This window comes from Alosa sapidissima, chromosome 16, assembly GCF_018492685.1.
Source record: "Alosa sapidissima isolate fAloSap1 chromosome 16, fAloSap1.pri, whole genome shotgun sequence".
Classification (NCBI taxonomy): Eukaryota; Metazoa; Chordata; class Actinopteri; order Clupeiformes; family Clupeidae; genus Alosa; species Alosa sapidissima.
The window spans coordinates 5,801,399-5,826,435 of record NC_055972.1 but is presented as its reverse complement, the minus strand read 5'-3'; the positions used below and the strand labels follow the sequence as shown (position 1 = coordinate 5,826,435).

Below are 25,037 nucleotides of genomic sequence, written 5' to 3'. Positions count from 1 at the left end.
TGCATTTAGAATGTTTGACGTTAACTGTATTGGGACTTAAAGAGTTCACAGCGGAATGGTGCGGAGCAGTCAGGGTGGCAATAAAGGGAGGAATTCTGGGCATGAGCATCACTAGCTTCAACAGCAGCAGTGTGGGAGCGTTTCTGCCTACCGACAGTCAGGATGGGAGATTTGGCGATTTTGTTTTCTATGCAATGGTAACTCCACTGACAAGTTACAGAGGTGAGAGGTTACTTGAGTGTCAGGTTGATCTCAGGTTGTCCTTCTGAATGGGAATCGTAGAGGCACTATTTTGATATTATTTTGATACAAGATTGCGTCAAAATCGCTATTTTTAAAACACTAAGAAGGCTCGACACAACATGAAACCTTGATCGAAGTATCATCAGTGTCTCTACACATAATCTCGAGCATTGAGAACATTGTTCGTATACACATAGTTTACTAAAAAGAAAGGTTTTGGACAACTCACTCCTTGACTGGCAAGATGGCGGCGAGCAGAAAAACCAAGAGAGCTATTAAAAAAGTACCTGGGATAGTTGTGTGATGTGGTACCATTTCTTTAATAATACTATTTAATAGATTCCATATTTCTTTGATGTTATTTTTATTATCATTTAGTAATTTCTTATAATAATCCTTTTTATTTGCCCTTATAATATGAGTTAGTTTTCTAAATATGGTTCTCTCCTGTAATGTCTTACATACTGATTATGTGAATATGCTTTGGACAGAGGTGGGACAGGCTGGGGTGGTTGGTTGTGAGGAAGAGCTTTAGTATGTGCGAGTGTGTAAGTGTTTTGTGTTACTTTGAGGACCCCCTCGAAAACGAGATGTTCATCTCAAGGGGTTATCCTCCAATAAATGAATTTGAATTTGAATTTAACTTATTCTTGTATTTTTATATCTGTTTTCTGCTTCTTTTGTTTTCATTCTCTGTAAATTCTCTGTAAAGAGTGTTTTTCTTTTTGCAAGTATTTAGTAATCCCTTTGTTATCCATGGGCAACTGGTATTTTTTTATTTTACTGTTCCACTCTCTTAATGGACTGAACAGTCTTAGAAAGGTCTAATAAGTACTATTCACGTCACCATTTTCATAAATAACATCCCAACTCTGCTTCTGTAAATCATGTTTAAATGAATTGATGGATTCATCGGACCTTGTTTTTCTGTATTGAGTTTGCATGAGCCTATCTAATTGTTTTATCCTGTGATTTCCCTTAAATAGCAGAAAAACTGGCAGGTGATCAGTAATATCTTTGATCAATAGTCCCCTTCCGGTTTTATCCTCAATATCATTAGTAAATATGTTGTAGCGAAGTGGGATGTAATTTGGCTGGGTCTGGTGATTTTCAGAAATAGGCTCATACAATACATTGTGTTGATGAAATCATCTATAGCCTTAAATTACTGGGATTCTACAGGTCGATATGAAAATCTCCACAAATGAAAACAGCTTGGTTTCTGAAAGTGGTATTTGAAAGTGGTATAAAAACACTCCAAATGTTACTTAGTTTTTATTAAAAAATTTAGAAAACACATTCACTCATAGGCCGCCATGGTTATGTATGTCTCAATGCTTTCTGGGTAGTGAATGATGTGAAATGCTTGCCAGCTAGGTTTTGACAGTAAGCCTAGGCTACAGCAAGATGGACACGTCTGCCGTTCAGCCTTTTCAGTTTGAACCCGAGCGCACTGTAGCACGGAAAATAATAGGCTACTCGATTTACATGAAAATGAAGACGATCAGAGAGGTGAGGAAGTGATAGTGGGGCAAAATCGACACAAAATCGTGTCTGTGCAGCAACTGTTGCCAATGACAACTGAAAACGAGTGTTTGTTGTAAAGAGCTCCACTTTTTTTGTCAGCAGCTGTCCAGGGTAAGCATAGAGCAAACTATGACATAGATTATGTAAATCTAAAGTAGGCTACTGTCTTCTGCGTTATCCTTGTGATTTACGGTGCACTCGGGTTCAAACTGAAAAATCTATCTATCTATCATAACATGCACTTTTAAGTCATGGAAGTTAACATGCATATTTAACTGTAATTCAAATTCTAACATGTGTCTCTTGCCAACACGCCTACACATACCTACTTACCAACACATACCCACATGTCTGGCTTTGAAAACAATGTTACAGTACATATTACAATGACACTCTACAGACACATTTGGAGGACAACTTGGACCTGATAGTTCACTGTCTGAGTTTCTCAGCTGCGCTCCTTGGACTTTGCTTTGCAAAGGATTATACTCTATGGTTAAAACTGGTCTTTTTTCTCAAGTTTTTGTTATAAACCTGTTCATTTCTGATCTGATTCAAACTTCTGCCAATTTGATTGAAATTTCTAAAGAATTTATGATTTCATCAGATTTAATAACCAACACTATCCATGACTTCTGGGATTACATGAGGTTAATCTTCTTCATTGGTGTGATGGCTAATGTTTGCTTTATGGTGTTTATATCTGCTGAGAGATATGGAATGATTGCTCATCCTGTTTGGTATAGAAGCATCCACACGATCAGGACATTGTTTCGGTCACTGTTTGGGTCATATTGCCCATCATTGTGATCATCACGGGGCTCTATACTCCACATGTTGTGTTATCTGAACTCTTGGTTATGCTTCTCCCGTATCACTTGATGATGTTCTTTTTCGTGGGGACATGGAGGGCTCTCTCCAGGAATACATCAGTACCTCGTCATGAGCAGAAACAGATTATGGGAACCCTGGCTCTTGTTCTTAGCATTTATACAGTCTTATTTCTACCTTATGTGATGGTGGAGATTGACATTTACTGCCCATTTGTAAACAATAGGACCTCATGGATTTACCTTGTGGAGTTTACCTACTTTCTCATAGTACTGAACCCCCTATTTGATTTTCTCCTTTATTTGTTCATGAGGAGGGATGCTAAAGATATCTTGAGGGCTCTGTTCTTCACAAAATGTAAATTGTTGTATGTATTAGCAAAGATACTTTGTTTCAGATATGGACCTAAGTCCCCTGTGTACATAATTACTTCTTGTACTTCTCAAAACATGGATGTCTACCAAAGTGCAGGCACCCTTTGCTTTGGTGGTGGATGGAATTTCTTCTGTAACACGGATGGAATCAGACACAAGGCCTTCCATGCACATCATACTGCTGAGCTGTAACAGGGTCAAAATGAACATTCATAAAGTGAGTGAGACATGCATATTGTCAACAAAAGGAAAAGCACAGCTCAGCTGTCTACCCGGTGCACAGTAGGAATCATCTGTCATGTTTTCTTTGCAGGAAAGAATGTGCTCTGTTCCGTGTTCCATTGAGACAATGCTAAACACATTCATAATTATGTTTAATGGGCCTAAAGTCATTTAAAGAGTACGATGGTCTGATGATTAATGATTATATGTTGTAACATGTGTTCTCTGAATAATGTCTGTTACACTCAGTGGACCATTATATTCTTGTGATGTTATTTGTTTTTGTCAAAGTCCTATGGGAACCCTGGCTCTTGTTTTTTTTGTGTTTACTCCATGTTATTATTATTATGTAGTTACGTTCATTAAACTATGGTTTCTAGTCTATATTCAGCAAAAAATTATGTGACAAATGTGCTCTGTTCCGTGTTGCATTGAGACAATGCTAAACACATTCATATGTTGGAAACACTTTATTATAAGGAGCCATAATAAATAGCAAACTAGTCATTACCTAACCCTTTGCTAATATTTGTAAATTGTTACTAAAATATCTATTTGGCACAAGTTAATAGTTTTCTGTCTTTATTGCCCCCACAATCTAAACAGCCACCTCCCCCAACACACACACACAATCTCTACACAGCCTAAGCCACAACCCACCTCCCCAACACTCACACACAATCTCTACACAGCCTAAGCCACAACCCACCTCCCCCCACCCCCAACACTCACACACAATCTCTACACAGCCTAAGCCACAACCCACCTCCCCCCACCCCCAACACTCACACACAATCTCTACACAGCCTAAACCACAACCCACCTCCCCCCACCCCCAACACTCACACACAATCTCTACACAGCCTAAACCACCTCCCCCCACCCCCAACACTCACACACAATCTCTACACAGCCTAAGCCACAACCCACCTCCCCCCACCCCCAACACTCACACACAATCTCTACACAGCCTAAGCCACAACCCACCTCCCCCCACCCCCAACACTCACACACAATCTCTACACAGCCTAAACCACAACCCACCTCCCCAATCCCTCAATGATCCCTCCCCAATGTCCAATGTGCACTTTACATCTTTACAAATACAATTTCATTGTATTTATTACACCAGGAACTACTGTATGGTGTAACTATTAACCTGTGCCAAATAGATATTTTAGTAACAAATTAGTAACAATTTTACTTGACTAGCTTGCTATTTATTATGGCACCTTATTATAAAGTGTTACCCATATGTTCACTTATTAAAGTGTTAGATGGTCTGATGATAAATTAATATCTGTCATATGTGCTCTCTACCCTGAATAATGTCTGTTACACTCAGTGGTCCATTATATTGTTTTGATGTTCTTTTTGTTTTTGTCAACAAGCTATAGGAACCCCGGTTCTTATTATTTTATGTCTATTCCATTTTAATATTATTGTGTAGAATTGTTGACTGTACTATGGTTTCAGGTCTACTGTATATACAGCTCTGGAAAAAAATGTAGAGTCCACTGGACATGTTTTGTGTCATCATACAGTTGCTGGGTGACATTCGAATAAATTGCATATTCAAAATGAAGGGATTAGGATTAAGATTTGAATATGTCTCATATGACGGGTGTTTGATAAGCTCAAATTTGAATATGACCGTCAACTCATTCGAATGTCACTCAGCAACCATAGGAAGACATCAGAAAAACATGTGCAGTGGTCTCTTAATTTTTTCCAGAACTGTACATTTAATTAATTACTGATAGCAAAAGCTACAAACATACAATCAGTCCAGCAAAGGAAAATCAGTCCAGCAAAGGAAAATAAACACTCTACTGGAGCAGAGGGGCTTGACCATGCGAGGGTGCCACAGACAGACAGAGACAGAGATTTTGTGCTTTATACTGTAGATAGTTAGATAGATGTCATCACAGTGTTTCACAGTATTTTACAGTATTTTGAAAACACAAAAATGCACAACACTGAAGTGTTTTGATACACAATACGAAGGCCTTTTCATCATATTAATAAAATACAAATTATTTTGTATTTGAAATATGTATTTTAATTGTCTATGTGTTTAGACAAAGAATAACCAAAATGTCCAGTCCAATTAAATTGTTTGACAGTACATCAGACACAGCTCAATCAAGATATATCAAAAAAAGTTTTACAGTTGTCCAACAACATCAGTAGCTTTCAATGAGAGGCAAGCAATCATTTAAAAGAGACATGGGTATTCGGTGCAAAAAAAAAATACACAGAAATATTTGTAGAAATTGGTATGTTTGCCACAAAAACCTTAATTATGCTATCCCATATAGACATCACTTATCTTTTGCAGTATAGACTGCATTCTACCCAGTAGAATTTAAAATGCTTCAGATGGGATATTTACTTATTTACTCATGTAGACAGACAATGTAATACTTAGATGTTTCATAAGTTTTCCCCAATATCATCCCTACTTGAGTGTTTTTTTTCTATCCATGTGCTGATGCCTTGAAACAGTCTGTGTGTGTGTGTGTGTGTGTGTGTGTGCGCACATGTGTGTGTGTGTGTGTGTGTGTGTGCTAGCTATGCTAGCAGAGGACATAATAATTCCATGCTAATCACAAATATTTTTCATTAAAACATCCCAGAATAGTCTTTATATTTTAATGATCAATATTGTCCATCAAAGTACAGGAGGATTAGGAGGTCATGTGATCAGACACAGGGACACTGAGGAGTCAGTAGACCAAATGGCAAGCCCAGGATAGAGGGGCTGAGTGAATGTGGAGTGGAACGTGTGCAGGTGTGTGTGTGTCTCAGAGGAGACACTGTAGAAGGACAGCGTGCCTGTTGGCCAGTCCAGGTACACTCCTACTCTGTTGAAGTGGGAGGAGAGGGGAGGTATGGCCGTCTCCTTATTATTGTGCCAGGCAGAGTAACTGTTACCAGAGCAACTCAAAGTCCAGGACTTGTCATTATGTCCAAACTCACTGTCATCACTCCACCCTTTCCTCTGGATGCTTTTATATGCCACTGCTATATAAACCTCATTACCACTCCACTCAGCCTCCCAGTAGCAGCGTCCAGACAGACCCTCTCTACACAGCACCTGAGGGTAGAAGTCAAATCTCTCTGGGTGGTCAGGATACGGCTGCTTCTCCCTCACACGTGTCACCTTTCTGTTCTCCTCAGAGAGAGGGAGATATCTGCGTGCTGTGTTTGGATTCAGTGTGAGCTCACAGGCATCTGCACACAAAAGGATAAGAGAGAGGAGAAAACATCCTCATCAGAACATAGGGTAGGACAGGGCACATACGCATACACACACTTGGCCACATACAGTGTCACACACAGATTCAAAATCACACAAATGTTAAACTATGTACACAGAGATCCTCTTCCTGCTTATGAACCAACATATATGGACACTCACTCACACACTCAGTCACTCAGCATGTGTGTGTAAAGAAATAAGACCATGATTGACACCAATGATTCAATGTATGTCTGTGTGTGTGTGTGTGTGTGTAGCTGCCTTTGTGTATGCGATTATGGCCCCTATCATGACAGTGGTCACATGGTCACTAGCGAATAGTTTAAACAAATTTCGGGGTCCAGTCCATATTGGGTGTGGTTTAGTTATGAAACGTTATGAAATGTCCGGCGCATGGCGCAAGAAGGTGGTTGGTGGTATGTTTCTTAATCAGTCATGGGTGTGTTTTGAGTGTAACATCCTTTAAACCAATGAGAGTGACATCTGTCATTCCCATTAACAGCAAGCAGCGCGACTTCAAACAGTGCATCGGTATTTTGCTGGTCACTGGCGCATTTGAAGGAATCTGCTTGCACGCGACACCGTATGGAACAGTGTGACGAACTCTGCAGGTTCATCTGCTTCCCCTGGTGGTTGTTTTGTTTTTCAGTTTCCCACAGACGCTGCCGTCCCTAATTGGTCCTATTGAGTACCTGTAGGAGGCATGCCAGGCTGAACAAAAAGGGCTCTCCCGTGGTCTTGGGGAGAGATTACTTTGAGCAGCGTTACATGACTGTCTTGAGAACTGTAATAGCCAAATAAACTCATTGTACTGATCTTGAAACGCCCGGTGTCTCTCAACATTATTGCAGTATCTAAGCATATTGTAATAAACAGTTATTCCACTAAACCATGCTTTACTAAGACCTACACGCATCTGCACTCGTCTATTATTTGAACTCATTGGCAAAGTAAAACTAACTTCACCGTGGTCTCATAGCCACCGACAAAACAGTTATACACAGTTACTTTCACTATTGACTGACAGGTTACCATCGAAACCCAGCCTCAAAAAAGCAACACTGAAAAAAGCAACACTGAAAAAAGCAAAAGTGCTTCATATGTGCCTTTCGTTCTTAATCACTTTTATCCGTCATTACCAATTTTCCAATGATGGTGAATAGCTACTCATTGTGAGATGTATTTTGTAATATCTTTATTATAATTATGTTTCCCATTGTAATTGTTTAATTTGTAATGTTTTGCATGGATGTGCGCTGGTGCACGTTCCTGTGGATGAGAGAAGCAGGGTGTAGTTGTGCACCCACCCATATCACTGTTGATAAGACATTCTTAAAATAACATACACTATAAACAACTGGCCACAGATTTCTGACCAGGTTTCCCTTGGTCAGTGGCGTAATGTGTTTTAGGTGGTGTACTATAGCGATTTCTAGATAATGCGCCAGACCCCTCCTTAGGTCTTTAATTGTCACACCCCTTGGCGAGTTGCTCAATAAAAGAGACGGACATAATGAAAAACTCGAGTCTACGATAGGAATAAGCTTATGATTATAGACTTTGCGCTGCGCTTTACACTATCATGATAGGGCCCTATGTGTCAATCATCCTGATCCGTGTGTGTGTGTGTGTGTGTGTGTGTGTGTGGATAAAAGTAAATAGAAAGAAATAAAGAAAATAGACGTTCTGCCTAACTCACATGAATGATTCAGTGCATGTGGGTTACTCAGTGTGTGTGTGTGTGTGTGTGTGTTTGTGTGTGAGGAAGGGAGGGAGAGATAGTGAAATGGCAGCATACTGGTAACAGGTTTAAGGGCCAGACCCTGCAGTTGTTCAGCACAGGCTGCATGACCTGGGATGGTCAGGTTTTAGAGTTATCAGTCAAATGGCATCAGATAATTTTTCGGTGAAAACAAAGAAATATTATTAAGAGTAAATTTTCTCAGAACTAAAGGTACACTGGTCACACACTCATGCAGGATCATATGGGGTGTGTTCGAAACGGGTAAAGTTGCTGCCTTTTAAGATATCTAACTGGGGAGCAAGGCAGCAAGTGCGGTTTGAAACCGAAAAAACTAATTCTGCTGCCTTTTAAGATATCTTAGAATTCCCAAATAACGGTCATTTTTGAAGGCAGCATCGATGCACACTTCATGCTGCCTCCTACCCATAATCCCTTGCGGCAACGTCTGAAACAGCTGTGAAAGGTAAACAAACATGGCGAATGACATCGGTAATGGCTGCTGAATCTGTTTAAAATGTCATTTGTGTGATCTTATTTTGCTTAGATTTGCAGATTGCAGATTAGAAATAAACAATTTACTATCTGATTATCCCATTGTTGTAACCATTAATAGCGTCTGGTCTGATATATCTGCCGGCCGTAAAACTAATTTATACCGTTAGCCTGCTATCTTACGTAAGCTAATTTAGTTTAACGTCAGGCCTTTGCTAACGTCATACCGTAGTGTTAACCAAAGATTCTAGAGTGCTACGCTCATTTTTAAAAGATGCATTTAATCCAAAGTCATGTCTAGTGAGACAGCTCTCTATGTAGGGAGGGAGGCAGTAGGCAGCTGTCTCCCGTTTGGAACACACCCATGGTGTCATTTCGCTGCCTTAATTATCCGAGCGCATAAATAATGAAAACGAGTGGAGATTAAGGAATCGAGTCGAGAGCGTAAACAGAAACTGAGGGGGTAAAAAATAATCTCATGGTGAATAAAACTGTTATTACAACTGTAACAATTATGATTGAGAGCACAGAAATGACATTCACATTAGGCCTCTCACCAGCTCTGTCTTCTGCTTCCTAATTTTCTGAGATTTTGAATTTGGGTTTTTCATAAACTGTAAGCCATAATCATCAAAATTATAACAAATAAAGGCTTGAAATTGTTCACTTTGCATGTAATGAGTCTATAGAATATATTAGTTTCACCTTTTAAGTTGAATTACTGAAATAAATGAACTTTTGCACAATATTCTAATTTTTCGAGTCAACCAAAAGGAAAAAAATCACTCACACTTTCTCAGTCCTGGTTTAATCCTGCAATCTCCTCCATGGTCATTCCTTAAGTGGGTTGAAAAATATTTAAATATCTTAGTATAATTTGTATTGAACAAAATTATGTTGTTTTTTATATCGATAGGATAAGAGTGTGAAATATAACACAGTGGTCCAAGAGTCTTGGAGATTACCTTTCATGTAGTCTAAATGTGGGACTACCTTTCAAACACTGACAGAGAAACTAACATCTGATTGTTTTTGTTTTTTAAGAAAGGGCGAGAGACATCCATGTTAGAAGATGCATCTCTAGTAACAGTCCAGGGCAAGATGGTGCTGTTAGGGAAAAACATTTGCCCTTCACCTTCAAAATAAATCTCATTTCCCCTGAGCTTTGCCCTCAGCAACTGCCTGTGTCACACAAAGAACCACCATTGCACTCTTTTTCAGGATGTAGGATAAACCCACAGAACAGCATAATTACATCGGAAGTGGCACTTTTAAGCTTTACAGTATTGTCGTTCAAATGGCCTTGAATGGGAGTCGTAGGGGCACTACTATTTTGATGCATGATTGCATAAAATTCGCTATTTTTAAAACACTAAGAAGGCTCGACACAACATGAAACTTCAAAATAGTAGTGCCCCTATGACTTAACCTGACTCTCGCCAGATGAATTTTGTTCCGCCTAGCTCCACTCATCCATCTGGGATCGCTCCATTGGAGAGGTGTTTCAGAAGGCTGGGCCTTATCAAAAATCCTTGCATATGATTGGATAAGCCACTTGTCCGTCATCTTTATTGACGTGCTACTTCAACCACTCACATCAAAACCAACCTGTGATGCTGATGACGCTTGCTTCCTCAATGCGAGCCATTGTCTAAATCAAAACAGTCTCACAGTCGCTTCTCCGCTACGTCACATCTATGAAACTCCTGCCCTGCGTCCTGATTGGCTCTACCATAAAATCTGGTGCCGAAATCACTCCTAACGGAAGTGATCCCAGATGGATGTGAGTGGAGCTAGGCGGAACGAAATTCATCTGGCGAGAGTCAGGTTACCTACGACTCCCATTCAAAAGGCCATTTAATCCGAAAACGACAATACGTTCAAGCATAAAAGTGGCGCTTCCGACATAATTATGCTTTTAAATGAAAATGACTTGGGTATATTCACAAAAAGACCCTAGGTTGCATTTGGTGAGAGTTATGACAGACTATGTCATTTAAGATTAAAATGTTAAACACCATGTACTCACCTGAAAGTCTCTAATTTACAGCTGGGATCATTCAATCTGTCTGTGAGCTCTCTGACACCTGAGTCTCCTGGATGATTGTAGTTCAGATCCAGCTTTTTCAGGTTGGAGGGGTTTGATTTGAGGGCAGAGGACAAGGCAGAACAGCCCCTCTGGGTAATCAGACAACCAGAGAGCCTATGAAACAAGATTTCCCCTCATTATTAATGAAAGGCAGTTATGCAGATTCAGTAGTTCATACAGTAGACACAAAGAGACAAATGTATTCATTTCAAAGATGTAACAAGGAGAATCACTGACAGGCATTTCTTGCTAAATGAAATAAAATGGATGGATAAAATAATATATTGCATTACAGTCCTCATAACAGACCTCAGTTCCTCCAGCTTGCATTGTGGATCTCTTAGTCCTACACAGAGCAGCTCCATGCCTTCATCCTGCAGGTCATTATCACTCATATCCAGTTCCCTTAGATAGAAAGGTGTCCTTTGCAGCACTGATGCCATGCTTTTACAGCTTGTTTTGGAGAGGTGACACTGATTTAGCCTGTTTAGAAAGAAGAATACACTTTGAAACGTTATATTGTCCAGCTGTCACCATTGAACAGTGATTTAGTCTGTTTAGAAAATATACTGGTAGTTGATGGACACATTTGATACTATTCTGCACACACACACACACACACACACACACACACACACACACACACACACACATATACAGTTAAGAACAAAATTATTCATACCCCTGGCAAATTTGATTTAATGGTTGATTTTCTCTTGACCAATATGTTTGTTTCAACCAGTGGGACCTGGTGACCTTCTCAAAGTAAATGGTGACAATAAAACAAGGGGCTACATTAAGATTCTGGAGGAACAGATAAAGCAGTCTGCTGAGAGATCTGCCAAAATAGGCGGCATTGGACCATTAAACCACACAACGATCCAAAACATACAGCCAAACAAGGCAAGAAATGGGTAACAGAAAACAATATAAACATTTTAGAGGGGCCCAGGGGTCCAGACCTCAATCCGTCAAAAAATTGAGCACAAGGCCAGAGTGATGCCAAGTAATGGTTCCTGTCTCGAAACCAGGATTGCTGACTAGGCCTGAGTAAGAAAAGTGCAGCTTGCCTGAATGGGGCGGTGGTAGTGTAGTGGTTAAGGAGCTGGGCTAGTGTGCAGTAGCCTAAAAGTTGTCGGTTCAATTCCCGGCTTCCACCGTTGTGCCCTTGAGCAAGGCACTTAACCCCAAGTTGCTCCGGGGACAATGTAATCCCTTGTATTTGACATATGTAAGTCACTTTGGTCAAAAAGGTGTCTGCTAAATGTAATGTAATGTAATGTAATGTAATCTCTCTGGTGGCCGCTAAAATGTGTGTGCGGTCTGTTTGTTCATGAAACAGGCGCTAATTGTAGCGGGGTCATCCCTACAGTATGTCAGTGGTAACTAATCAGTGGTAGCCATGCACATTAGCCTGGTTAGCATCAGACCTTATCTCAGTTGAAATTGAGATTGGATCTGGACAAGGTTCACCTCCCATTTCCAAGGGGCGTCACCAACGGATGATGATCAAAATGCCTCTGACGCAATTGGATAGTCTTATAAACAATCAGAGCAATGGAGGAGATGACAAATGCAGAGCAACGGAAAGAAACATATAAACAAACTGAAAAACAAAAGCATTTTTCAAGAACTGCTTTTATGTCATCATGTTAAGCCCGCCTCAACAGTTGTGATTGGGGCCCAGATTTTAAGAACATTGGAAATGGGAGTGAATGGCCTCTTTGCCAGATGGACCTGCAGAGCAAATTCATATTTTGCAACCACACAGGTTTATTACATTCCTCATAACTGACCTCAGTGTCTCTAGCTTGCATTGTGGATCTCGTAGTCCTACACAGAGCATCTCCACTCCTTCATCCTGCAAGTCATTGTCACTCATATCCAGTTCTCTCAGATGGGAAGGTGTCCTTTGTAGCACGTGTGTCAACAGCTGACAGCTCACTTTGGAGAGGTGACAGTGATTTAGCCTGTTTACAAAAAAATATTTTATTTCCTATAAACTTTTTTTTTTTATCATCATTGTTTTTAAAAACACCAATGCTTTACCCACCAAAGTCTCTTTGTGACATTCACTACAGGAAGCATTCTGTGGAGCCCTTCCTCTGATCTCAGGTATTTCTTCAGATCAAACTCCTCCAAGTCTTCAGCTGACATGAGCAGCATATAAGCCAGAGCTGAACACTGGGCTGGAGTCAGGTTCTCCTCATCTGATGAGTTTATGTACCTGTGTGAGAGGTCATAAAAGTCCAAAACAATATCAAAACAATAGCCAAATGAAGACAGCTTTTTTAATACATACTGACACAGCATGAAATGAGCAACTAATCAGTGGCAGAACATCAAACAGGACTAGGTAAATAGGATGTTAATCTGTAATTATTATCCAAGATTTTGCAACATTTTAACACAAATGACATTCTAGCAATTGGACAGATTGATGATTTTAATGAACACATAAAGTGATCCCCCAGTAACTGAGTGCAACTAAGTGTCAAAACAACTACTTGCATATGCATTGTAAAGATGTTTTAACTATGCGTTGTGCACCAGATTCAGACTCACTAGCATTATATGCTAAAACTTAAAGGCTGTGGGTACTGCCACTAGCATATCTCTTAACGTGTCAGGTAGTGAGGTATTTGTTCACTACTGTTATAGCTAAGCCACATTCATGATTTAATTTAATGCCAGAATCTGTATTAATTACCTGTTAATATCATCAACAAGAGACTCGTCTCCAAGCTCATTCAAACAGTGGAAAAGGTTGATGATTCGTTCTGATGAGATGTCTTCCTTCCTGATCTTCTCTTTGATATATTGAACTGTTTTGTTGATGCGCTCTTCTCTAACACATAATTGTGGTAGCAACACATGCAGGGATGAGCGGATTCCAGGTTTCAACAGCGGAGCCAGGCCAAGGAGGAAGCGCACAAAAAGATCCAATTGTCCATTCTTGCTTTGCAGGGCTTTTTCAACAGCAAATCTGTAAAGATCAAACATGGAGTGCCTGAATAGCCAGTTGATCTTCTCCTTCAATGTCTCGCCTAGGGGGTTCCTGGTCCTCTGAGCTGCCTTTTCATTAAGAACATAAAGAGCTGCTAAGAATTCCTGTACACTTAGGTGCACAAAGCTGAACATATTCTCTCCAGTTGCAGCACTCTCAACACTGAATATCTGTGTACAAACTCCAGCCTGCAATGCTCCAGAATTCACGTTAATACCACACTCTTGCAGGTCCTTCTCATAGAATATCAGTGTGCCGTCCTCCAGATGTGTGTATGCTAGTTTCCCAAGTAAAACCAGGAACTTCCCTTTTTCTTTAGCACTCATCTTCTTGTCCAAGTACTTTTCATTCATTTTTTGGATCTGAGAGACACTATAAAGTGCGTACATTTCCGTCAAGGTTTTGGTTGGTGCTTCTTTGCTCTCATCTCTCAGTATTTCATCTTGCACACTCAGCATGATATGGCAGAATACTGGTATGTGACACAGGATGTGGAGGCTTCTGTTCTTCTTGATATGAGCAATGACTCTCTTTGCCTTTTCTGGATTTGTGATGCTCTTCTGAAAGAACAAAATTTTCTGGTCATCGTTGAATCCTTGCACCTCTGTCAAGAGGGTGAAGCACTCCTCTGGGATCAGACTGGCCGCTGCTGGTCTGGTTGTAACCCAGATGTGTGCAGAGGACAGTAGCATACCTTTAATGACACTTGCTGTTAGAATGTCAACTGATGACTGTTTGTCAGGTTTAGAAATCCACTCGTTGAAGTCCAGCTGGAGTCTGCTTTCATCCAAACCGTCAAAGACAAAGAGAATTTTGCATCCACAGAATTCAGGGACATTTTTCAAGCCTTTGATATCAGGGTAGAATGACAGAAGAAGATCGAAAAGGCTGCGCTGTTCTCCTTTCTTCAAGTTCAGCTCTCGAAACAAAAGAACAAAAACAAAGTCTATATCTTGATTGTTTTTTCCCTCAGCCCAGTCCATGACAAACTTTTGCACTGCAACAGTTTTCCCCACACCAGCAATTCCCAAAGTCAAAACTTTTGCAGCAGAGTTGGCTGTGAATATGTCTGCCATCTTGACTTGTTCATCTTTAGAGCTTGGTCTAGCCCCAATTTGTCTCATGTCAATTGCTGCCACTTCGTGATCACTGTTGACTCCCCCGGTACAACCCTTTATGATGTAAAGCTCAGTGTACATGTCTTGCACGCTGTACTTTTTAGAATTTTGATGTAATGTTGAAAACCTGTTTTTCAGATGGGCCTGAAGCTTCCGTTTAAGTGATGATTTTGTAACTGTCCGTGAAGCATCTTTGTGAAGACAACAAAAATGAAATGTAATATGGTGAGATGAGGAAGTAATTGTTTATGTAATGCATATGATATCTTCATTTTAAGATATGCATTTAATTGTTTAGATTTTAAAGAAAACTGGGACATGTTGATTTGTGAATGAGGTTTACAAGGCCCCTTATGCAATATGTTAAATAGTCAATTTCATTTAATTACCTGAGATAACAGAATTGACCAAAATATGCATGGTGTTAACACATTGATAGTTGATATTCCACTGGACACAGTGGTGACAAAGCTGACATAGGAACGTTACCTCCCCTCTGCTGGGGCTGAGGCACTGCTGGGCTCATTGCTGAGCGCCGAAGATCCTCCAGCAGAAGAGGGTTATGCTTCTTAAGAGCCTCATAAAGCTTCTCTTGGGCCACACCTCCTTTCTTCTCCAGCATGGTTATGAGGGCAAAGTTCTTTCTCTGGCTGGTTGATTGGCATTGCACCTCTTCCCTCTCCAGACGAGAGAGGACCCCGCCATCCTCCAGGTCGATCAGAAGAGGTGCAAGGATACCGAGACGGATCTCTAGCTCCCCCTTGTGTTTTCTGAAGAACTCTGATTTCAAAAGATGGTCATAACAAAGAAGTTATGTGATTTGTTTGATAGTGCCTCTCCATGTGCAAATTTTAGTCTAAAAGAACTGGTAAGGATAGATGAACATAGGCATTGAAGTGGATGAAAACATACCCTGTCTTTCCGATGTCAAACTGGCCATAGCTGTGAAACCATCATGTCAGAAACACATAGAAACACAGGTTAGTCTGAAGGGTGGAACTGAAAGTGTGTGTGTGTGTGTTTGTGTGTGTGTGTGAGAGAAATAAGTTGTGAAAGTTCACAGTTGCATTACTCAGCATTACTCTATTACTATTACTAAATTAACGTTACATGTTGGAATTAATTAATTCATGTTACATGTTGGAACTAATATGAAATTAAATACTAATACTAATATTAATATTAAAGACTCATGTCAATTACTGATTAACTAATACTAATATTAATATTAAAGACATAATCATGTCAATTACTGATGATTCATGAGATATTAAAGAATGAGGTAATGCATAAATCATGAATTAATTCATATTCATTTATGATAATTCATGTTCCCTTACTGTAATGTGTCACTGTTGAGTCTAGAAAGAATCCTCATGAGATCACATGAGATTACCACATATTTACAGAAAAATTGAGAAATAAACTGTCAAAATGGTTACCTAAGCTGTTCTTGTCATTGATTGTAAATATAGAATATAGCGGCAAATGCCTCATCCTGTATGTTGTGTGTGGTGTTTGTATTGGTACTTTTATTTTGACATCTGTAATTGCCATCAAAGTCATCAAAGCATAGGTGTAGTAATGAATGAATGGATATATGCACTTGGGTACAGGTATGGCGGCATGGGGAGGGGGTGAGTAGGGAGAGCACATTTTTGTTTACCATATCCTGTTGTATCTTTTGTATGGAAACCCACTTTTATGCATAGAACATGAATAGATGACAATGAAGTTGAATCTAATCTAATCTAATGTACAAACAGTCAATGGTAAGTACTGTTACTTTGACATGTGCATCCTAGTGATTATTCATGTTTGACAAAATGACCAATATTTATATTTTTATATATTAATGATCTGTCAAAGTACATAGGTGGTGTTTTTATGTGACTACACTGTATGATGAAATCCTCAAAACTGTAAACATCAATCCTGTTACTTTTCAGAGTAACAGGGGTGACATTAATCAGTGTCAACCTTCAGTAAATGTAAAGTATATTAAAGTAAATAAAGTTAGTCTGTAATTGTATTACTTAACAAACATTCGTATACAGTCAATGGCTCTTGTCACTGTGATGGCCCACTTAGCTCTAACTGCTGTGTTTGGGTGTTTTGGTGTAGCCCAGTGCAATAACATAAATACCCAGATAAAAATAGCAGGTGTGGTTATGAGGGATTGGTGTTGTTAGGGCACATTGGTCAGATATGAACTTGTTTTTTCCCCTTTCTCCGTGTTGAAAGATGAATTTAGCCTAATATTGCCAGACTCAAATTCTAATGTGGCTATAGTGCACCACAGGTAACACACCATTTGGATTTAATTATGGGGTGTCTTTCAACTTTGCCTGCAAGTCAGCTGGAATTTACCCTGCCCGCAAAATTTGAGGATATCAAACACCATTTTTATGTTCGTCTTTTAAAGTTATTGCACGGTCAATATCTGTTATACCAGACGCAATAGCAGAATCTTAACATCTCGCTTTTCCAGCAACAGTGATTTTGATAAACAAAATCAACTGATGACGTGAATGACTGCTTAACTATTGCTCATCTGTCCATCATTGTATAAGGCCTGCACAAATTATTTGACTGGTTTGAACACATCTTAATTAGTCATATAGACTTCTCAATGAAGCGACTCCAGACCGAATTTCCTGTCCTCAAATTTTGTGGGCAGGGTAAATTTGGGCTGGCTTCCAAGATGAAGTGATGGAAGGAGCAACGAGTATCACACATACCCAGTGTTGGGAACGTTACTTTAAAAAAGTAATTAGTTATAGTTACTCACTACTTGTTCCAAAAAGTAACCGAGTTAGTAACTGAATTACTCTATGATAAGAGTAACTCGTTACCAGGTAAAGTAACTATTTGCGTTACTGTTAAAAAAAAAAATGTGTTGCAAGGCATGAAACGTCCTCACTTTAGATGAGCTCACAAAATATCATTAGCTAACCACTTGTAACTCCTGAGTTAATTATTAATTATAGTATTAGGAAGTGGTTTATAAAATATGTATCCTCACCCTAACTAATCATTAGTGCATGTGTATGTAACAACTGTTAAATAATGGAAATATTACTTCATCAAAAAACATATTATTGCATAATTTATTAAGTATTAACAATAACGTAAACATGTTTTAGATATAGGCTTATTTACTATGAACAAACTATGTATAACTGCGTGAACAAATGCTTTACTGATGATACATTATGTATGAACAAGAAATTACTAATGATGAACAAACCATTAACTAATAAGTAACAAAGGCTTAATAAATTATGAATTGTGTGTAGTTATTATAAAGTGTTACCTTGGTCTTTAATCCTAAAACATCTCTTCTTCATCTAGCATATACAGTAGGTGTTTTTTAATCTGTATTACTTGACTTCTTCCCAAATGAGGATAAAAACATCTGTCAAATCCCTACATGTAATGTTTTAAAAACAGGTGAAACAAGCGACTCCTTTCTAAATCAATTCCCATACACTCTTCATACACATACACACACTTAAAAACGATGCGTAAATATTGGACAGCATATCGGTCTGAGCCGAAAGAACATCTCAAAATTGTAAACAAAAACTGAAGATATATTCATCACAGTCCACAGACAATCTGGAACAACATATTGTATTTCAACCTTGGCTGATGACCAAATGATGTTATATATTTTAACACAGAGGAGCACACTGTATAGACACAACATCTCCATGAGCTCACACTCATCATAATTTAGGCTATGGTCCACCTTACCTCAGTATCTAGCAGAAAATGTCTCTTGGTCCCTCCTCAGCTCTCCCAGAGAACACCGCAAATGACTGTGTAAGAAGCTTGAAATGGCATTAAAGCACTGTGATGCCAGTCTCTTGCACAGGAAGAGACAGCGATGCACGTAAAAAAAAATAGGTAGGCGGTGCTGAATTTCCCCCGGGGATCAATAAAGTATCTATCTATCTATCTACCTATCTATCTAGTTTTGTGTGAGTGTTTTCAACTGTATTCTGTGCATACAGTTATGCCCTATCAGCGTAGACCAGGGGTGTCAAACATAAGTTCCCCCAGATATTTTGGGTAGGAAAAAAAAGATATTCACATTCAGTTGTCTTCAACAATGTTTCATAAGCAATAGCTCTATGAACTAGGACAAACTGACATGGAAGTAAGGTATTAGGGTATAAGAGAGAAAGAACAGTATGGACCCTTTCAAGAGAGTTCCATTATCAGCATCATAGTTGGCCCCACAAGACTTCCTTTTTAACATTCCATATGTAAGGGATAATGTATAGAACGCCGGTCATTATGGGGAAAATAAGTCCCGACAGGGCGAACCGGACCCTGACGCGCCAGCGGAGGGGTCTTGTTTCGCCCTGAAGGGACTTATTTTATCCCGCTTATTATACGGCTACTTGCCAAAACGAAAAAATAAACTCCATGACATGTCTCTTTACACTTATTTGTTACCGTTTCGTCGTGGCTTTTGCTGAGAAACAAATAGTTCGCAACACACGCTGAACTTGAATCAAACATTCTTTAGAACACAGCTGATCAACCGTCTGCTTTCACTTTTGAATGAAATTCCAAGCGCAAACTCCGTTGCCATTGAAAGCGGTCATTCTTGTTTTCAGAGGTCCTTTCCCAAGAAATAATGACCGCTAGAACTTTCGGAAATCCCATTCAAGTCAATAGAGCATTCTACTTGCATTGTGAAGAGCCATATAATAAGTTATCTTAAAGTGCCCATATTATGCAAAAATAACTTTTTCTGGGATTTGGGGTGTTATTGTGTGTCTCTGGTGCTTCCACATTCATACAAACTTGTAAGAAAAACCATCCATGCTGTTTTGAGTGAGATACAGGTTTCAGAATTGATCCCACCTTCAGCCTCTGGGTGAGCTGTAGAGGAAGTAGATTGGGGCCCAAATAGAACGTTCAAGCATTGTTTTTGTTTTTATTGATGAAAGTTTCCTGAAACTCTCTTCACCTCCTCGTCAGACAGCCTGGGAATACCCATACAAACTTTAGGCAAATTTGGGATTTGCTCTGCAGATCCGTCTGGTCAGGAGGCCATTGAAGCCCATTTCCAATGTCCCTAAAACACAGGCACACAAATACAATCACTTATCCGGCATGGACGCTACCCTTTTGAAATTATTTGTCAAGAGTTTACTGTACCAATTTCAGTTTAATTTTATTGCTACAGTAGTTACGCCCCTGCTGGAAATCGTAAGTCAATGAACCTTTTCCAGACCCACTCCCTACATCATAAAGCCACGGCCAAGAGAGAGGCTGATTTTGGGCCGGGACTGGCCCAGATCTGGCAGATTCCCTTCACATTCTATGCTGTAACAGTGACCTGACATTTTCAGGTCAATCAAAATATGAACATGAATTCCACATTTAGAGCATGTGGTTCTTTTGGTGAGTTAACCTACTTTCTTAGATTTGGGTGAATTCCACACACCTGCTACACATTAGATACATATACGAATATGGAAGCTGATGTGGTTAAGGTGAGATGTTTTTAGTTCACTGCTGATTGGTCGACCAGTTCTTTCTTCCTTTTACAGGCCATGGGCGAAAGAGCAGGAACCAGGGGCATAGCACAAGATCCTGGGCCCCCATGTTCCTCAACCCCCCCCCTACTTTACTGTTACTACATTCTAACTTCATTTTTTCTGGTCTCTGCTTCACCATAGTGGCCCTGGTGAGTGATGTCATTTTCACTGTTGGTCTCTGAAGCTGCGTCTCAGCCAAACAGCATAACCAGTAGAGCTCCACAAGTCTTCATGATGAACTGATTCTTCTGTCTTCTTTTAATGTACTGCTTGTTCTTGCTCTCAAATATATATACTGTGGCCTGATTACACATTACCAAGTCGTGACCTTGGGACGTGCAGCTATTAATCAAACAAATAGAATCATAAATAATGCACACGTGAGCTGTCCATAGTGGCCCTGGTGAGTGATGTAATTTTTACTGATGGTCTCTCCCGTATGTGTGTGCTGTGCTTTGTCAGCATAAACCACATAAACAACATAAACTCCCAGACCCCCCCCCCCCCCCCCCCCCCCCCTTGAGGAAGAGGAGTTCGATTAATTTAGATTAATTAATCACAGAGTATGTAATTAATTAGATACATTTTTTAATCGATTGACAGCCCTAAATATTAACATCACCCACATACATGCAAGTTAAAAAAATATATATTTAGGATACATATATTAAATCTCTGTGCAATTGACTGTAAACTACACATTTAATTGTCTCTCACAATATGATTCTCCTCTTGCACAAAGGGGAGTTGATGTTATAGCAGTGACGTATAGTGGCCATGTGTCCTTGTTGTTTAGTGAGGAGCTTCTGTTTCAGAGTGTGTGTGTGTGTGTGTCCATTGTAATTGGTGGCTTCAGCGCCCAGCACCCATTCAGCAGTGACTGATGAGCAACAGCCAAGCCAGCATCTAACTCCTGTGGCCAGGCAGGTTTCTAAAAACGGGTGTATGCAGGTGTTGGGGTCCTGCGGATATTTACATCTCCAACACAGCAGGACTTATGGACAATCCCTATGTCCTTCCAGATACAAACCTTTTCTTGCAGTGAAATATTCTGATAAATAATGTGATTTTAAATAATGTGATTTTTCAAGTGTTGTTTATGGTATTATGTTATTTTGTTTATTCCTGGTAACGTAATTCACTCTATAAGAACAATCTTCCATATTTCATTTTTACATTTTTATTTTTATAAGTTTTATTTTTATTTATCATTCAAAACAAAACTATCTGTATATAATCCTTTGTTGTGGTGATGTTTCACTAGCTATTGTTTAGCATTGTTGTTTATGGTCAGGAATTCCTGTTGTGATCATGATAATGTTGTCCTATGTAAACCACCATCTATAGCGACAACATCTCTGAAAAGTAACATTATTCCAGCTAAATCCCATCCCATCTATTAGATCCCATCAAATCTAAAAGCATATAAATAAAGCTGAAATGTAATTTCATATCTTTTTTTTCTGTGGGCAAAAAGGACAGGGAGCATGCAAGAGGGGTGCGGTGGCGACACAAACATGTTTTTGGAGGGTTGCGCCTTAAAAAAGCTGCTGTTATTAAAGTACAGAAATGCATCAATTGCAGTACTTCCTATGGGCAGGAATAAAAACAAAACTTGATTTTAACTTTTAGGTCTTCCACTAGGTGGCACTACACCATAAATGAGCAGCTATAGGCTGCTTATGGTTGGCCCCTGGGGACCCAAAAGATTCTATTCTGTATCAGCTTAGTGGGGTTATATGCCAATCCAATTCCATGTGCTCCAGTGTCCCAGGAATCTTTGACCGAAAATTGGTGTTAAAAAAAAAAAAACTTCAAAATAACTGTGCTGTTCTAGCAAGCATAATATTACTACTACTTACTACTACCAAAGTCCTTTTAGGCAAGTCCCTCCACTCGGCGGCCATATTGCAGCGCTTTTTGGGCACTCATCGGGCATCCTATTCGGCAGAAATGCGTGTGCGCAAGGCTTCACGACACCAATCTTGCTCCAGCAGCGAGTTCACAACATATGATTGGCATGATGTCTTCACAACACACCATATGATTGGCTCAATGTATTCACATCACACCACATGATTGGCTCAATGTATTCACACATCAACGTAATTCAGAGGAAGGGGTGGGATATGTGTAGACAACGGCCATATTGGCGCTACAAACTAGACCCATGCATTTCTATGGAGGATGTTTTGAGTGCTGTGCAGAGCTAGTGAGCGGAGCTGAGCGGTGTGAATATCCCGCTCCTCGCTCAGGTGGCTGTTCACTCGGCCACTTCTCCACTCAAAATTCACGTCAGGCCGCTCCGCTCAATTTCGCTCCCCGCTCCACTTCAAAATCCTCACGCTCCAGTGAAATCGCTCCACGCTCGCTCCAATTTGAAAGAGGGAGAAATAATCTACAAGCCGAATTGTCACCTTAGAAAACTTAAATCCCAAAGAACTAAGAGAAACGGCAATGTCACTCATAGAGCATGTATTGTAAAAGATAGCCTAATGCAACACCCACAGTGCAACAACGAACAAGCTTGGCAACGTAGGCTACACATAAGCATTGCCTAAACATATGTTAAAAAAAAACATAGTCCAGTCCATACAACTTCATTTCAATTTCGTAAGAAATACTGGACTATGTTTTTAAAAAAAAAAAAAAAAAAACGGCGACAAAATTGTGAATTTCCAGAGCGTGTCACAACACACTCAGCAATCGACTCCTACGGACTTTCCCCTGAAGATGGCAGCAAAGATGGCAACATTTCCGGAAAGGTACTGGCTTGATGAAATTCATTCTGGACTCTCTATCCGACCACATAAAGACCTCGGGATACTTCGGTTTGGCTTTAGGGACCCTCTACTCACTACAACGTAAGTGCAATGTTGTTTGGAACTGTAGAAGAGGTATAAAAATAGCGTTTTGTAGCGGCGAAATGATATGCCCACGTCACTTCCAGGCTAACGAGTTTTGACTAAAAACGGTAACATCGAACTTTCTCAAAACACATCCGAATGACATGATTTGGATGTCAACTCAACATATGTACTCCCAATCATCTGTAAATTGATCTAAAGTGCATTTTACTCTGGATAATTCCTTTAAAGCATAGGCCATTCAAATTGCTCACGTTTTCCTTTGCTCTCCGTAGCACACTCCGCGTGTGGGAGAATTTTTTATTTTTCTCATTGAATGTTTAGTATTCCTTATATACATGTAATTAAATCTTATTGCCATCTCCTTACTCTGACCCTTGTGTTTTCTGAAACTCCTATGTTAGAATGTTTAGTTAAATTAACCCTTGTGTCAATTGTGGGTAACCCCAGGATGCGGGGTCATAAACATTTCTTATCTTTGTCAAAACACTAGATGGTTAAGTGGGGTTGTAAACATTTCTTATCTCTGTTAAAATACCAGAAGGTTAAGTGATTAATGGAGGGTGACAACTTGTGATTTTCCATGGGTGTGGGGTAAGGTATAAGAGTTGGCTTCACCCACAGATGTGTGGGCTTGTTACTTCGACATTTCATGTGTGTAACATGCTCCCGGCGTCGTGAATAAAGCTGCAGTCTCATACCAGTTGTCTTGGATTAATTTTGACCACACGCGTCTTCTTAAATTCCAAAATAAATCTCACTGGAACAGTGTCACCACATAGTTGTTCTTGCTCTGCATTGTTTGTATAGTTGTTTTGTAGGAATAGTACGCTTGTAAGCCCTATGACCTTCAGTTTCCTTTCTAAAATATTTAGCGACTTCATCCCCAACGAACTCACTGTAACGTCAGCACGCTGGACTATGTGCTACGGACTCTGGGACAGTGCATTCTGGGATACGGGGGAGAACTCTGGGGGTTGTTTGTGTGTGTTAATGCCTTTATTTACTGTTTTAATGTCCGTGTTTTAGTGTAGCGGGTTACCCTTTTAGGTCTTCCTCGTGTGTGATCCTTTTTGTGTGGGGGGCTGCGTCCACCCCTGTTTGTGTAGTGTGTGTGTGTGTTTGACTTGCCTAGTGTGTGCTGTTTTCATGATCTGCGCCCCTGCCCCTGAGTTTGGCTGTTAGCCACTGAAAGTGGCCTTTACACTTAACTGTGACTAGGCTAACTCTGTACATTACTATGGCAAGTGTCATTGTTCTGAAATACGAGAATCGTCTAGGTGGATTTGGTTATGCCTTAGAGTCGTGTGAGCGGTACCGGAGCGAAAATGAGCGGAACAGGGGGTCGTTTCTAGAAAAGTTAGCAACGACGTTGCTCAACCACCATGGTACGACGCAACTTGTGACCAAACAACGACATTGTTACACCTGTTTCCAGAAAGCATCGTACCTGTGTCGCAATTCGCTACCTCCGATGTTCGAACACTGTAGTTCCAAGAACGTTGTTGATGATGCGATACATATCATTGGTGGAAACAGTGGCAACGTGTAATACCCCACCCCCTAGAAATTCTCTGCCACGGCCTATGTTGACATTTTTCTAATTTAAACCAAGTGATTAATGCTGGCATTGTCATCGTCATCTGCAAAAAAATCTAAACCTATTGCAAGTATATAAAATATTTTACTGAAGCCGA

General features: G+C 39.9%; 1 protein-coding gene across 1 annotated transcript; it reads right to left on the bottom strand.

Moving 5' to 3' along the window:
• Positions 1-5,295: 5,295 nt before the first annotated feature.
• Positions 5,296-18,795, bottom strand: LOC121685528 (NACHT, LRR and PYD domains-containing protein 3-like). Its single transcript, XM_042066109.1, has 10 exons — positions 18,672-18,795; positions 15,825-15,854; positions 15,402-15,692; positions 13,498-15,103; positions 12,841-13,014; positions 12,584-12,757; positions 11,097-11,270; positions 10,728-10,901; positions 9,489-9,535; positions 5,296-6,434 (listed from the first exon to the last, which is right to left on the bottom strand). Exons 2-10 carry the CDS (start codon positions 15,850-15,852, stop codon positions 5,896-5,898), a joined length of 3,207 nt encoding a protein of 1,068 aa, XP_041922043.1. The 5' UTR covers positions 15,853-15,854; positions 18,672-18,795; the 3' UTR covers positions 5,296-5,895.
• Positions 18,796-25,037: the final 6,242 nt, after the last annotated feature.

Bases quoted from the DNA above. Each gene is read 5' to 3' on its own strand.
- LOC121685528 (XM_042066109.1), bottom strand. From the start codon at position 15,852: ATGGCCAGTTTGACATCGGAAAGACAGG. The intron at 15,104-15,401 runs GTAACGTTCCTA...GTCTTCACAAAG, and splicing joins TCAGCCCCAGCAGAGGGGAG to ATGCTTCACGGACAGTTACA. The intron at 6,435-9,488 runs GTGAGTGATTTT...TTTTGTGTGCAG, and splicing joins TAAACCAGGACTGAGAAAGT to ATGCCTGTGAGCTCACACTG.